The sequence below is a fragment of the Archocentrus centrarchus genome, chromosome 5, assembly GCF_007364275.1.
Source record: "Archocentrus centrarchus isolate MPI-CPG fArcCen1 chromosome 5, fArcCen1, whole genome shotgun sequence".
In the NCBI taxonomy this organism is placed as follows: domain Eukaryota; kingdom Metazoa; phylum Chordata; class Actinopteri; order Cichliformes; family Cichlidae; genus Archocentrus; species Archocentrus centrarchus.
In genome coordinates, this window is record NC_044350.1 from 23,882,252 (window position 1) to 23,898,957 (window position 16,706).

A 16,706-nucleotide genomic window follows, 5' to 3' on the forward strand; every position below is an offset into this window, starting at 1 on the left:
GTTTGTCATTTGTTTCCTTATTTTATCGTAGTGGCTTGAACTGAAAGTATTTATCTGGCTTTCAATAAGTCTGCTACACATATTCCTAAAAATATATTTTATTCTAATGTAAGCTTAAATGTGCCTCTTGTTGTACTGATGTAATACAGCTGTATTATTGTGCATGTGTGGGGTGGCAGTATAGGAGACCTTCTGGTTTCTTCCTTGAGTGTCCTGTGTTCCTTTTATCTGTACTCTAATCTTTGTGGTATTTTTTCTGTTTCTAGTTTGGAGATACTTGCTTTTTATTGGCCTTTACTGACATTTTAGACAGCGATTTATAAAGACTATGTAATTTGACAATAGCTTTAACAATAGCTCATTAAACTGCTAATTTAAAAATTGAATTGAATTGTCACAGTGATGCACAACACACAAACTCTAACCTCAGCTTACAGCTTAAAAAACTCCGTGTGCTGTAGAGGTTTCCTCTGCACGTGCTGTCTGGCTTAAATAGGGACACTAAACCTGGATTGGTGCTTAAATAGATTTGACAGACTTTGCAGGTGTTTTTGCATGTGTGTGGGTGAAAGGTTGTTGATCAAGTCTATGGTGCAGAAGAGAAGCTAAACTCAACATACACAAACAGCATTCACATGGTTGCCAGTTTATCAGGTACAGCTATTTAAAACCAATTCATTTTAATGCAACGACCCTCACTGCACTAAATCCTCCGTGGGGATGGCAATGTTAATTTTTTTTTATTTAAACAATTTTAGCATAAGATTTTAGTGTGTACATCTAATCCCCACCCGGAAACAGTTGTTCATCTGTTTTGGTATTGATCACAGACCAAACAGTTTTGGGGAGACCTCAGCAGACCTTTCATAAATTGTCCCATCAAAGATTTTGTTTCACGCTGGGAAAACGTTGTTTTTTTGGTTTCCATAATTATACTAAGAAATAAGATAAATGTTACTTCTTAATAAAGCTGATTTTGTTTTTGGCAAAATTCTTCATTTGTAAAAGTAAATTTAGTAAGAGAACCCTTTGTTTTGTAGTCTTCAGAAAGGATATGGTGCATTTATTTTAAATTACTTACTGATTCAACAAATCAAAAGACTATCAAAACATTAAATTTACGTTCCACTTATTTATTTTATGTTCCAGCCTTTTTTGTTTAATTCAGTATTTGTCCGACCTCCTTCACCCATACAAACAGGCTGAGACACTTCGGTCCTCAGCCATGGGTCTGCTCTCTGTCCCTTGCACCAACCTCCATATTTTTGGAGACAGAGCCTTCAGTGTGGCTACCCCCACCCTCTGGAACTCTCTCTCCCTTTTGAGCTTCACAACATCACTGGACTCTTTTGAGAAACTTTGGAAGCTCACGTGTTCAAAAAGCCCTTTAATGTCTAGTTTATATATATATATATATATATATATATATATATATATATATATATATATATATCCCAGCTTGCCCTATGGGCGGATTTTGTCCTCCAGGCTTGGGTCCTCTACCAGGGGCCTGGTAGCTTGAGGGTCCTGCACAGTATCTTCGCTGTTCCCAGGACTGCACTCTTCTGGACAGAGATCTCCAATGTCGTTCCTGGAATCTGCTGGAGCCATTCTCCCAGTTTGGGGCTCACTGCCCTGAGTGGTCCGATTACCACAGGGAATAATGTTACCTTCACCTTCCACATCCTCTCCAGCTCTTCTCTGGGCCCTTGGTATTTATTGAGATTCTTGTGTTCTTTCTTCTTGATGCTGCCATATATTCCAATGTCCCTCTCTCTCTCTCTCTCTCTCTCTCTCTCTCTCTCTCTCTCTCTCTCTCTCTCTATATATATATATATATATATATATATATATATATATATATATATATATATATATGTGTGTGTGTGTGTGTGTGTGTGTGTGTGTGTTCCTGGAATCTGCTGGAGCCACAGTCTGGGGTCACTGCCTCAAGTGTTCCGATTACCCCGGGCACTGCTGTTGTCTTCACCTTCTTCACTAGCTCTTTTTTGAGCCGCTGTTATTTCTCAAGCTTGTTGTGTTCCTTTTTCCTACTCTGCTTGTCCACCACTATGTCCAGTTGGTTAGCCGTCACCAGTTTGTCTGTTTGTTTTTGGTCCCACAGGATCTTAGCTTGGTTGTTCTTAACCATGATTGGGGCATATCCCATTTTGACCTCGGGACTTCCAGGCCATACTTGGCACAGATGTTCCTGTGAACTATGTCAGCCACTTGGTGTTCCATGTATGCCCTGCCTGCTAGCATCTTGCACCCTGCTGTTATGTGCTGGATTATCTCATGGTCATCTCAGCACAGCCTGCATCTGGAGTCTTCCCTGGTGTGGTAGACCCCAACTCCTGATTATAGCTTGTTCCTGTGCTGCCATGATTAGTGGTGCCTCTGTGTTATCTTTCAGCCCACCTTTGTCCAGCCATTGATAAGATTTTTTTTAATATCAGCCACTTCTTCTATCTGCAGATGCCTGTCCTTCCATGACAGTTCCTGCACTTTCTCCTATTCTTTTTCAGGTTTCTGTTGCCTGAGGTACTCAAACAGGATGTGATCATTGTTGCCATCTTCTTGATGTACTAATGGATCTTTGTTGTTTTATCCTGAATAGTAGTTCTGACACTCACTAGTCCTCAGCCTCCTTCCTCAGTATACAGTTTCGGTGCGCTAGACTTGGGATGAAACCCTCCATGCATGGTAAGGAGTTTTCTTGTCTCGATGTCAGTGGTTTCTATTTCCTCCTTTGGCCAGCTTATTATCCCAGCAGGGTATCTGATGACTGGCAGCGCGTACGTGTTGATTGCCCAGATCTTGTTCTTCCATTCAGCTGACTCCTCAGGACTTGCCTTACTCCCTGCAGGTGTGTGTGTGTGTGTGTGTGTGTGTGTGTGTGTGTGTGTGTGTGTGTGTGTGTGTGTGTGTGTGTGTAGTCTCCAGTGAAATGAAAGGTGCAATTCCAAATTTCTTACTCTAAAGAATCTCTCCACTCTTGTTTCCACGCTCTCTTGTTTTGATTTCTGTGATATCTGAATCTGTGTGTGAGGTTTGAATCCTCAAACCTTTTCATCGGGCTTCTTCATTAAAGGTCGTTGTGTTTTGCTGCCCTCTGCTGTTCTATTTCTGCTTTAGCAGTGTTTCCTTAAATTTTACCCACATGCCTGTACTTAAGACAAACTGTCTTGATGAATTGTACCAAAATAGTTACTGAAAATATTTAATCAACAGTCAACAGAAGAGTCTTGCCTAGAGAACACTGACACAAAATAAACTATGTAAATCAGTGCAGTTGAAAGACTTTCTTTGTATTAACATCCACACTGGACAGATTATGTGCTCTGAACCTAGGCAAATACTTTGTACATTAAATTTGATTGAACGTGTCATTCATTTTTCCCACTGACAATGTGATGTGACTGTCAGGTAAAACTGTTTCTCTGGTTGATGTTTTGGCCCTTATTTTCCCTGATTGTAGCCCCTTAACTGGCAAGGGCCCGGTGACGGGCCGTTTGTAGTCCGTTTTATATGGCAGGCTAGACCCTCCCATTTTTATTGACACGTTATTCGGCCAATCATGTAACTGGCTGCACCAAATCACCTGACAAAGCTACGTGATGCCCTCTGAGTATTATTGGCTCTGGGAAACCCATTTCTTAACATGATTGGCCAAATGAGGTGTCAGTCAAAATGGGCGGGTCTAGCCTGCCATATAAATGCACTTCATTCGGCCCGCGGACCAGACGCAGCCGGTTAATAGGCTATGAAATGGGTTGTTCAGAGCCAATAATAACCAGAGGGTGTTATGTAGTTGTTTCAGGTGATTTTTTTGCTGCCAGTTAAGGGGTTAAACTCTGCCTTTATCATTTTTAATAAAGTACTTCATTTCCAGTTAAAGGGTTGGATGGGGAAAGATTCAGATCAAGATTAATCAAGGCTATGCGATCAGACAATAAGTGCCTATAATCATCCCAGATTACCTTTACAGAGGATTAATAGTTAGAGATAGACTCCTGCTCTACTTTTTGATAGAGCTTAAAAGTATGTACACACATAAATGTATATACAGGACATTGTGCAGATGGAAAGGACGTCTGCATAATGTCCATTTATTCAACATGAGACGTATTTGTAGTCTCCTTTTCTGCAAGGAAGGTTTACACACACTGTGTAGTGCCACTTTTTTACAATTTGTGCACTCAGTCTGGAATGATAAAAAAAATTTAATACTGTCAAATTAATTCTTTTACAGTCAGGTTGTCCAATAAAGCAGCTATATCAACATATCTTTAAAATGAGCAGTTATTGCATTGCATGTCTTAGCTGTGGATCCTTAGCAAGTTCCCTTTGGGAGCTTCAGCGTCTTCAGAGTGCAAAGTCTCTTGGCGTATCGAAGTGACATTTCACCCAGTGTTAGGTGAGGTAACTCAATCACTGTGCTTCAGTCTGAGATCTTGATTTAGGAATCTTACCCACTCAGTTTCTGCACCTGAACTGTTCTCCCTGCAGGCCTGACACAGGCCCCTCCCCAAATCTCCCTTTTCTTGGCTGCTTTGTCCATGGTATTACATTAGAGATCCAGCAGTATGTTTTTCGGTGCTGTTATATTACGTGCTAAACAACTGACCTCTGTGTGTGATTGTGTTGATTGGGAGTCTAGCTTTGTAAGTGTATATTGAGAAAACAGATATTTGCTTATTAACAGAGTTTAGTTTGTCTTTCTGCTTTTAAAAATGTTCAAAAATGCATTTGTGACTGAAGTCACAATACAAGTATTTGTAAGCTTAATGCAGAAATAGTATTTGGATCACTGACTTAAGCAGTAACATGAAAATATACTTAAAGTACCTAAAGTAAGAGTATTGAGTACATAATGCCTATCTCCTTATGTCTCTTGTCAGAGTGTCTGTTCATGTTTGTGTTCCCTAGCCACAGTATTTTCCCAGTTTAGGTTTTCAGTAGTTAGAGTTTTTCCCCTGTCCTTGTATCTTATATTTATGTTTTTATATTCATGCCATCAACCTCAATAAAAGGCTCATTGGCTAGATTAAAATGTGATTTAGTCTAGAACTAGGGCTTCAATCCTGTATGGAAAACCAGGTCCGTGTGCATTATTTGACGTTTGTTTTCTTACTGATGTAAGCCAAAAAATGAGTACACAATGAAATTTCATTTAGGCAATCATTTATTTGCAAGAAGCAGTAACAGAAAAACACTGAAAGTTGCAGATGTATTGTGCATGAGACGGGAATTAAAATGTGGTCATATTGCCGGGTGCATGTGGTCAAAGTTAATCCGGTTGTAGGCTATGGCACTTTGCCACAGGTGGCAGTAGTAGACTGGGCTCCACTCCATCTGAGCGCAGGTAATGTAAACTGGTCGCTTTAACTCTGGAGTAGAGGGAGAAAAGGCAAACTTAGGGAAGTCAGCTGTTAAAAAATGTTTTTCAGACGAAAGGTGAACAGAGCACAACTAAGAACGGTTTAGCTATCAGCAGCTGTTAAAAAGCAGTGAGGCAATGTCATTTGTGACACTATATCTTTCAAAATGACCTAGCACAACTTAACACCATGAAACTCTTGGCCCTTAATTTCAGAATGAGCCAGATGGAGTGAAGCAGCAGCAGGAGGGCGCTTTCCAAACGACGTGTAAGATGTGACACAAAGTGAGCTCATCGAGGGGCAGCTCAAAGTTATTCCAAGCAATAATTTGTATCAAGAACAGTTTCTGGTTAGGATTACGCGTCACTGTATGTTGGACAAAGAGTTATAAAGTATTTTGAGGAAGTCAGTGTGTTTCAAACCACCAAAACAAAATTTTATAATGCCACAATGACACTTCTTAGGCAACACAACAGCATACATGTGTCCACTATTATTTTCCTGTATTACTAAATCTTTCATAATCCCTGGGTCTTTGACCCAAGGTTTTGAGTTTTTTTTAGAGTTACGATTCCATTTTGGTTTTGAGGATCCTCTGTGTTTGAGTTTTGCTTCTTTTCTATGATAGGTTGCATTGTTTATATTCTTCTTTTATCTTCTGGTGATCTCTGTGTAACTTGGTTAATGTGCATGTTTTGGGACTAAGGCCATTCAAAAAGGAAGTCTAGCTTACTTTATCCATGAAATACATATTTTCTTGCTGTCGAGTTTTAAGATGGCAAATGAGATTTAACAAAAAAAAAAAAGTCAAAGTAAAAAAAATACTAGTGTAAAATGTACGTTTGGGTGATTGTACCTGTGAATGATTACCCTGTGATATTTCCTGCTACACTGTTAACCTTCATTATGTTGGTGCAGAATGAGATAAGCAAGATAAGCAAGGCATTCTGAGAAAGCCAGTGTGTTTCATGGTGTCGAAACAGCATTTTAAAATACCACAATGACACTTAATACCACAATGACACTGCTTCTTAATTAAAAAAAAGAAAAGAAAGCGGAAGATAATGGATGGATGTTTCATGCATGCACGATGGATGGCTCCGACAGAGCGGGGAAAAAACAGAAATGACACAGTGTGCGCACTGCTGCATAAAGACACACAGAAACGTTTTAATTACGCACCTCTCTTCACGTAGAAATGTAATGTGAAACACAGCTCAGTTCACTGCAGTCAGATCTGCTAGGTTTTGTAGGAATATTCATGATATAGGCCACATATATATATCTTACGTACGCTTCCCTGAGAAATTTGTCTGGAAAATAACATAACTGATTAAGAATACAGAAGCTTATAATGTTCCATGTCATCGTGAACTTTGTGAAGACTACACAATGATAGAAATGGAGACTTCGAGGTCACCCCGTTGTTGAATTTCTCTGTTTTCCATCGAATTGCATCAAATTATAATGGTCACTAGTGGTAAGACAGGAGGAAGGTGTAATTCGAGCCATTTCACACAGGTGTAAGAGTTTAAGAGAAAAAAAGAGTTTAAAAGAGTTAAAGAAAAGAGTGAAAAGAATAAAAGAGTTTTAAAAGAGTAAAGAAATATAGGCAAAATGAGTCGGACGGTGTTGAGCCCATGGGCCGTCTGATCAGCGGACCGAATGAGTGCCCTTCTCAGGGGGTTTTCAGGTTTAGAGGGCCTTTGGTTTTTCTGAAGTGAACTGGCCATTTGCCTTTTACCAATGTCCTCCCGGTATAGAGAGGTTGGTCAAACGCACGAAAAGACATAGCACTCCTGGTAGAAGTTGACGAGAGTAATAGCTTATGGTTATATGGTTCTTTCATAAGAAACTTCACTTCAGAAATCCATAAAAGCAACTAAAACCCTTTAAAAGCCTCAAAAGATAGAAAAAAAAGATAAAGAAATAAGATGAAGAGAAAATAAAATAAGTTTTATAATAAAACAACAAAACACACACAAAAAAAGAAGAGCTGGTAACTTGTTGAAATTGCTTTGTGTTGCATTTATTAATTGATTGATTGATTGCCTGGTTGCTGCACTGTTGAAGCTGCTTTGCTGCTGCATTTGCTTGTGTGGATGAGAGTTATAGCCCTAAGTTTTTTCTCTTCTTTTTCTTTTCTTTAATTTGGACTGATATGGTTGTATAAGGGTATGCTGGTCAAAAATCCTCGGAAGGAAGGTTTCGCTTCCGATACATATGAGAGATAAGCCAACCAGAGATGAATAAAAAGACAAAAAAAAAAAAAGGAAAAATCACACAAAAAAAGGGAGTCAGGAGTTTATTGCTTTAAAAATAAATAATAAATAAACAAAGCCACTAAAATAGATGCCTTGAAAATCTCAGGTTGAAGTATTTTTTGCAAATTAGCTTTTTGCTTGATCTGACATTTAACTCTAGGTGCATTAAATCCACTTCACTGAACAACACTGACTTATGAAAGACTACTGCTTGTTTTCTTTTTGTTTTTCAGGCCATAAGAAACTATAGAAAGTAGGTACATCCATTATAAATATGACATTATTAAACTCTGTCTAATTTTTTGCTAAATTCACAATCACAATAGTATAAGATTAGTTTTCACAAAAATCCTCTTCTGGCTCTTAACATCAATACAGTCCTGGCTGACCACCCGAGGTCAGGCTGGTGAAGTTGACCTCAGAAAAATCTGAGGTCAAAAGGGGGAATTGTAGGAATATTCATGATATAGGCCACATATATATGTCTTACGTACGTTTACTTCCCTGAGAAATTTGTCTGGAAAATAACATAACTGATTAAAAATACAGAAGCTTATAATGTTCCGTGTCATCGTGAACTTTGTGAAGACTACACAACGATAGAAATGGAGACTTCGAGGTCACCCTGTTGTTGAATTTCTCTGTTTTCCACATTCTAGAATAGAATAGAATAGAATGCCTTTATTGTCATTATAGAGGATGTACAATGAGATTGGAGGGCCACTCCTGTTCAGTGCCATGTAACAGAAAATCAAACTCTCTAAAATGAAAATAAAAATATTATAAAAATATTATAATCTAGTATAATCAATATGATCAAGAGATATACAGAAAATAAACAATGTGTAAAATATACAAAAAATAGACTGTATAAAAATATATACATACCTACATTGGTGCATCTGTACATTGTAAGAAAGTAAATGCGTGTATACATATAATAATGAAGATGATGAATATGATGATTATGTTCTGTTTTGTAAATGATGTAATCAAGACTGATAGGCTGTGACTATATGAAACTGTAAGTTGAATTAGAATGCGCCAGTACTTCATGCCATCTCACACGGCATGGCATGCAGTCTGACCCAGATTAATCTGTAAACTGTTTGAAATGGCTTTATTAAATTTAATAATTGGACTCCTTATTCCTGTTTGTGTCATTCCTGTTCAATGAAATGAACACACAGAAACCTAAAGGCTTAAAACAGCAACAGCACACACACACACACACACACACACACACACATTATTCTAATTCCTTCAGTTTCCATAAAAAGTATTATCAGGCTACTGAGGAGCAGAAAGAAACTCACCTTTAAACATGCAGGTTGAGGACTCAGTGAAGAGAGATACAGAACAGCGCTGTGCTCGCAGCTTTGAGCCATCCGCCCGTGACAATTACGTTAACATTTCCCTCTATCATTCCCAGTAAATAAACACTTCAACTATCACAAATCCCACAACCAAAATAAGCTTTTTCTTGAGTTCAATTTTGCGTGCTGAAAATCTTGGTTTGTGGGTGATTCAATATCCTCCTCCCAAAAGTTTGTGCAATGAAAAGAACGAAAAACTGTGAAATCATAGATAACATTAGTCTTACTGTCTATGCGTGAAACAGTTTCAGGAACAGATCCTTTAAACGTGCATGCGCTCGCACAGATGGCCGATGCACTCCGGTATTTACGCACATATCATTACACCTTTGCTTTTTAAGCCCTGGTTGCAGCCGTGACCGATACCTTTGGTCGTAACCGATCTTACAGTCTGTGCTCATAACCAAAGACCGTGGATAAAAAAAAAATGTATTCATAGACTCGTGATTATATACAGTCTATGAATGGAAAAAGGCTGGCAGTGGGCTGGGACATGAACTGAGCGAGGCGGCTCTGTGTATAGACGACCAGCAGTCGGTCCAGATGACACAAAACCCATATGTTGGAGTAGCCATGGCTCCTGGCATGTCCAGTATTGTTTTGTTAGCTCTATATGTGATCCTGTCCCCTTGTGTATCCGGTAAGATTGATTATTTTAATTTGTAAACTGCTGATGTTCTTGACGGCATTAGTTCATTATTCTCATGATTCATTATTCTCCGGTCGACATGCAGTCTCTGGTGTTAGTTTCAAACCGATATTAATTAGAGATGTCAGTGAGGTTATTTTTTAAAGTTATCGTTTGTTTTTTAAACCTTTTAATAACACTGACAGTAGTTTGTTTCATCCCCATTTTCTTTATTTGAGAGTCAGTTCTACATTAGAATACGTTAATCAGTTTAATGTATGGGTATTTTCTAATGTTTTAGAACATAGGTGTTATCCACCATAAACTAGTAACTCGGGTTGCCAGTTAATTACGTATACAGGCAAATACATTATATAAATTCTAAAGCAACAGGCATAAGGAAATCCTACCCTTTAAAGATTATAACACTGATCATTTGGGAGCTTCATTTCTGTTACATTTCTATCTTCAATGATATATAAACAGCCGTACAAACTGCATCCTCCAAAGTAACAAAGAGGGGGAAAGGGCTCTAAACTGGGAGCTGAGCCACAATAAGGGTGTGAAAACGCAACCTGTCCATACAATGCAGTATACTTTCAGCAGCACCTGTAGAGTTACAGAAATGAAACTGAAGCTAAATCAACAACTCCCTAAAAGTCACGTTTCTGTACTGGACAGTGAATTACATGAGCTAACGTTTCCTGCCCCTCTCTGTTTTCTGTGTCTGCTCTGTTACGGCAGGGGACGACTGCCTGCGTTACACAGAATGGAGCCCCTGGTTCCGTTTTCGGAGCGCCTTCTCCAGCTTTTGGAGTTCCCAGAAATGCTTTACACAATTTTGCTGCGGTGAATGCTACAGCAGATATTGTTGTTCAGATCCTTTCAGGAGGTTTGATAAAGATCAGCAAGAACAATGGTATTTTTTTCAATTTTTATTTTGTAATCGATAATAAATTGCCTTAAACTTAAAGTTAATAAGTTATGGTGCCCCCCCCCCCCCCCCCCCCCCCCCCCCCCCACTCCCATTACAGCAGAGTAATTGTATGTGTTGGTGTGTGTCTTAGGCCAATTTTACCATAAGAAAAGAGAAGTAATGTCTTCCTGTGCATGACTATGTGCATGAAGCAGCAAGCTCCATTACAGCTTGCAAAAGAGGCTTTTTTTTCACATTGCAACTAACACTCATAAACTAGTGTATTCCTCCAAATACCTGCTGGAGGACATAACATGGTATCATCTGGTCTTTAAATGACTTATAATACATTCAGTTTCTTGCAGACATGTAGCAACCTCTGTACAAGTAGAGGTTGTGCTACTTTAACTATATCATTGAGAATAGTTGTGGCATAGTGCTTGGAACTACTGAGAATTGTGATATATTAGCAGTGGAGAGCAGCGCTGGTTGGTTGGTTGTCACACAGTTATTCTCCAGGCCACTAAACGGTGCTGCTGTAAAACTCAGGGCAACCCCCCTCCCCATTTTATGATTTAGCTATATTTTGATATAAAATCTTAAAGTCTGTGGTTAATGATGTGAACTGGCTAAAATCATTTTACCACAGGGTGTTGACACATGTACAATTTGGGTAAAAATGGGTTAACTTTTAACAAATACACAGCTCAAAAAATTAAAGAAACAGACTGAAAACACATCAGATTTCAATGGAAAAATTCATGCTGGATATCTATACTGATATGGACTGGGTAATGTGTTAGGAATTGAAGGATTCCACATATTTGATGGAAATGGAAATGATCAACTGAAGTCAAAGACACCCTGAAAATCAAAGTGAAAAAATGATGTGGCAGGCTAGTTCATGTTGCTGAAATTTCATTGCAGCAACTCAGAATAGTGCTCAGTAGTTTGTATGCCCCCCATGCGCTTATATGCATGCCTGATAGCATTGGGACATGCTCCTAATGAGATGATGGAAAGTGTCCTGGGAGATTTCCTCACAGATCTGGACCAGGGCATCACTGAGCTCCTGGACAGTCCAAGGTTTAATCTGGTGGCGTCAGATGGACCAAAACATACGGTTGAAGAGGTGTTCTACTAGATTTAAGTCACATCAGTGTGGGGGCCAATCGGTGCTATTAATTCCTTCATCCTCCAAGAACTGCCTGCATACTCTCACCATATGAGGCTGACCATTTTTTTTGTTTGCAGGCCAACAAATCCAATAGGCTCCTCGCTGATCCCTTTGGGAGGCTCAGCCAAATGACAGTTCAGAGTACCCAGCCTTCTTGGAGTCACTGATTGGGTTGCTTGAGGGTGCTCCATCCAGTGACTCCATTGTCCTACTGGGAGACTTCAGTGCTCACATGGGCGATGACAGTGAGACCTGGAGGGTTGTGATTGGGAGGAACAGCCTGCCTGATCTGAACCCGAGTGGTGTTCTGTTATTGGACTTCTGTGCAAACCACAGTTTGTCCATAACAAACACCATGTTCGAACATAAGGGTGTCCATAAATGCCCATGGCATCCGAACACATGCACTTATACTAGGTTGCAGATTGATGACCAATTTTGTAATTGTATCATCAGATTTTGCAGCCATACGTTCGTGACACCCGGCTGAAGAGAGGAGGTGAGCTGTCAACTGATCACCACCTGGTGGTGAGTTGGATAAGGTGGCAGGGGAGGATGCTGGACAGACCTGATGCACCTAAATTTATAGTGAGGGTGGGATTCAACCGCATCCTTTGGGGTATCCTGTGAAGGGTGCTGTGGGAGCATGGGGTGTATGGTCTGTTGATCTCAGGATCTCATCTCTGCTTTTTTGCGGATGATGTGGTCCTGTTGACTTCATCAGGTGGTGGCCTCCAGCTTGCACTGGAGCAGTTTGTAGCCCACTGTGAAGTGGCAAGTATGAGAATGAGCACCTCCAAGTCTGAGGCCATGGTTCTCACCTGGAAAAGGGTGGAGTGCCCAGGTCAGAGATGAGTTTGAGTATCTTGGGGTCTTTTTCACGAGTGAGGGAAGAGGGGAGCAGGAGAGTGACAGATGGATTGGGGCATTTTGCATAATTATTTCTTTGTTTCCTTTTCAGTTTGAACACTGTTCGTACACTTTCTTTAACAACTGCCGTTACTGCTGTGAGCGTCTTCTTCTTAGTCCTCATTTCATTGTTCATTGTCACCTGCTGCTGTGCCTGCCCTTCCTGCTGCCTGTACAAGAGGTTCCGCCAGCCATGCTGTAAGTACTCCATTGCTATCATGTGATACTTTCTTTTTGGGGGTGTGATCCTATAAGCCTTGACTATACTCTGTTGTGGATGTGGAAACAGCCACGGACAGCTGGAGACACCATGGCTGAGTACTGGTACCTATTATCTTCATTAAAGTCAGCGTGAGGTCTGCCGCCTGGTGTGCACGCACTGTTGGTGTATCGTAACGTAAAGTCTCTGCACAAGTCTGCACGATCATAAAAATTATCAGGCACATGGATGTCCACACGGATCTTTGTGCTCACTATCTGATAATGAAATTTATGTCGGTCAGACTGTAGTGGACCCACAGACTTGGGAAATATAATAAAAGTCTATGCTATAGATCTGGAGGCTGTTTTGTGCAAGTTTGAGTGCCTTGCTTTTTACAATGTTGGTCCTCATTATCAAGTTCAAAGCAAGTTTACCTTGTCTGCCGCTACTGATACCGCCGTCATTGGTCGTCCCTCTTTGTGGTCCGTGTAGCACAAACACTCAACTGTTCTGCCATGTTTTCTTCTGATTATCTCTCTATCTATCTATCTATCTATCTATCTATCTATCTATCTATCTATCTATCTATCTATCTATCTATCTATCTATCTGCCATGTTTTCTTCTGATTATCTGCCATGTTTTCTTCTGATTATCTCTCTATCTATCTATCTATCTATCTATCTATCTATCTATCTATCTATCTATCTATCTATCTATCTATCTATCTATCTATCTATCTATCTATCTATCTATCTATCTATCTGTCTGTCTGTTTGTCTGTCTGTCTGTCTATCTATACACATTGGAGGCATTTAAATAATAGTGGCATATTTCTACATTTCTGTTACCTATTTGTTTACAGCTGTGATAGCTACCACTACCCAAGCCACAGTGGTCACCACCACTCCTCAGCAGTACCCCCAGCAGCCGATTGTAGTACCTGGGCCCTCTCAATCCTATTGGGGAATGCCCAACCGCTCAGTACCAGCTCACCTTGGTTACCCAGCTCAGCCCATGCCCATGTCACAAGCATTTACACCAGGACCACCACCATCATATCAGGAAGCAAGTGAGTGTTGTTTTTTCAGCCCAGTATTTAACAAAATCTAAGAAAATAATATATCTATTTACAAATTAAACAACTAGGTAAAAGTAGGCTCTGAAAACTGAAATACTAATAGAAATACTAATATAAAGAATAGAAGAAAAGGAGCTTTTAAGTCCAAAAATGTCTCAGATGTTGATTTAGCCTCTCAGCATGAGCAGAGTCTTGTTTCTGCCTGTCATGCTGTCCAGATATATTGTAACTGGTTCATGGAAGGTGGAAAAGTAACACAAATACAACTTACTAAAAGGCTAGATGATGCAACATTTGTGAATCTGATGGTAACATTGTATCCATATTCAGAGACAATCCATTGCTGCCAGAGATTTTGTTCTGTTTTAATATGAATAAGTATAGTATTGATTTCAGCTTTATGCAGAAACAAAAAAGGCATGACACAAGTTAAATATACAGTTCACTGACATGGTTTTATTGGGAGAAACATTAAATCAAGATCAGAACAACTTACCCTAATGTGAAGGTAAACACTCATAATATGAATGCAAAACCTCCTGATGGTGAAGCCATTGTGTAGTTTTGATTTGTTAGAAAAGCTTTTATTGTGTGGGAGTTTACTAAATGCCCCAAATAAAAGGATGTTTTAAGGGGTCAGCTTTCTGTAGGGAACAAAGGTGTTAGGATAAACTGACTTATTACACACACTGCTCTTTAGTAACTAACAATATTTTGCATTAAAGGTTTGCAGATTTCACAAAGATATTTTGTAACTTTCTTCAGAATATTTGCAATCTGACATTGGTGTGCAAATTTCTATTGCACAATACTTATTCCTATGCTACAGAACTGCAGTTGTTGTTCTTGCTAAAACACTCAACACGTTTAGCTGTTCATGCCAGCTTCTCTTTCTGGTTCCAGTCGATTCTGCTTCCCCTCCACAACCGATGCCTTACAAATAGACGGCATTCAGCCACGGCCAGCCAGCATACCCTCCAAAATCTCCAGACCAGCAGCAGTCCCATGAACCACCTGCTAGCACTGATGTCCTAGCTCAGCCTGCAAATAACCCGGATTTTGTTGCACCAGCACCCTACGCTGGATAGTGAACATACATGCATCAGTCAGATAACATTTTCAAACTTGGCCGAACTGGAAGCACGTACTTTGATTTAAGATGAGGAACTCCAGAGAATCATGGCTCATGTATTTTGGTGCCTGCACGTGGGAATGTTGGGACAGTAATGGTGCATCAGTTCGGTTGAACAGTTTTCACGTGAAAATGTTGATATGTGCAGTATACAGTATTATATATAGTGAAAAAGTATTTCCATGCTTGCTGATTTCTTAGTTTTTGGCATATTTGTCACTCATTTTTTAATGATGATTTCATTTTTTTAGGGAAAAGCGTGATCTAAATCTAACTGGTCCTATGTGGAAAAGGAACTGCTAGTGCATTAAAAAAAAAAAGAAAGTATTTTGTATTTATTCTCTTTGTCTAATATTAAAATGTCTTTTTTCTGAAACATGTAAGTGTGACATGCAAAAAAAAAAAAAAAGATTTAAAAATATTAAATAACCACATGGGAATGTTTTTGGAGGAATGACTTCTTTGTTTTATTCTTATGCTATGGTTATGTTGAACACTTATGATCTTATTTTGTGTTAACCTGCTGCTGTTCAAGTTGATTCAGGAGGTGAACCTGTAAACAGAACAACCAGAGACCTGAAACTTACTACCAGTGAGTAACGATTAGTATGTTGTTGTCTTAGCAGTCTTTTTTTAATCTCTGCTAGCTTTGCTAGTTAAAACGTCAACAATATTGAAAGAATACATCTCATCATAAGCGACGGCTTCATAGGGTTTCATCTTATATTTTAGCCACTAAATGTTAATAAAATGAGGAGCCATATGAATAAATTCCTATCAGAAAATCAACAAATATCAAAACAATCCATTTTGAGAGTCTGAAACATTATAAACAACAAGGCAAACTTGCACAAAACACCAGCATCCAGATCTACATCTGAGACTTTAATTATATGAACTATTCAATTCAGTTCAATTTTATTTATATAGCGCCAAATCACAACAAACAGTCACCTCAAGGCGCTTTGTATTGCAGGTAAAAACCCTACAATAATACAGAGAAAACCCAACAGTCAAAAACGACCCCCTATGAGCAAGCACTTGGCGACAGTGGGAAGGAAAAACTCCCTTTTAACAGGAAGAAACCTCCAGCAGAACCAGGCTCAGGGAGGGGCAGTCATCTGCCGCGACCGGTTGGGCTGAGGGGAGAGAAAAGACATGCTGTGGAAGCGAGCCAGAGATTAATAACAATTAATGATTAAATGCAGAGTGGAGTATAAACAAAGTAAATAAGGTGAATGAAAAGAAACAGTCTATTGTGGGAACCCCCCCAGCAGCCTAGGCCTATAGCAGCATAACTAAGGGATGGTTCAGGGTCACCTGATCCAGCCCTAACTATAAGCTTTATCATAAAGGAAAGTTTTAAGCCTAATCTTAAAAATAGAGAGGGTGTCTGTCTCCCGAATCCAAGCTGGAAGCTGGTTCCACAGAAGAGGCGCCTGAAAGCTGAAGGCTCTGCCTCCCATTCTGCTCTTAAGTATCCTAGGAACCACAAGTAAGCCAGCAGTCTGAGAGCGAAGTGCTCTATTGGGGTGATATGGGACTATGAGCTCACTTTAAGATAAGATGTGGCCTGATTATTCAAGACCTTGTATGTGAGGAGAAGGATTTTAAATTCTATTCTAGATTTAACAGGGA

General features: G+C 39.5%; 1 protein-coding gene across 1 annotated transcript; it reads left to right on the plus strand.

The window, feature by feature from the left end:
* The first annotated feature begins 9,577 nt into the window (after positions 1-9,577).
* LOC115780926 (protein shisa-5-like) lies at positions 9,578-15,311 on the plus strand. Its single transcript, XM_030730373.1, has 5 exons — positions 9,578-9,664; positions 10,397-10,571; positions 12,707-12,852; positions 13,721-13,927; positions 14,840-15,311. The coding sequence occupies exons 1-5, from the start codon at positions 9,598-9,600 to the stop codon at positions 14,878-14,880; spliced, it is 636 nt and encodes a 211-aa protein (XP_030586233.1). The 5' UTR covers positions 9,578-9,597; the 3' UTR covers positions 14,881-15,311.
* Positions 15,312-16,706: the final 1,395 nt, after the last annotated feature.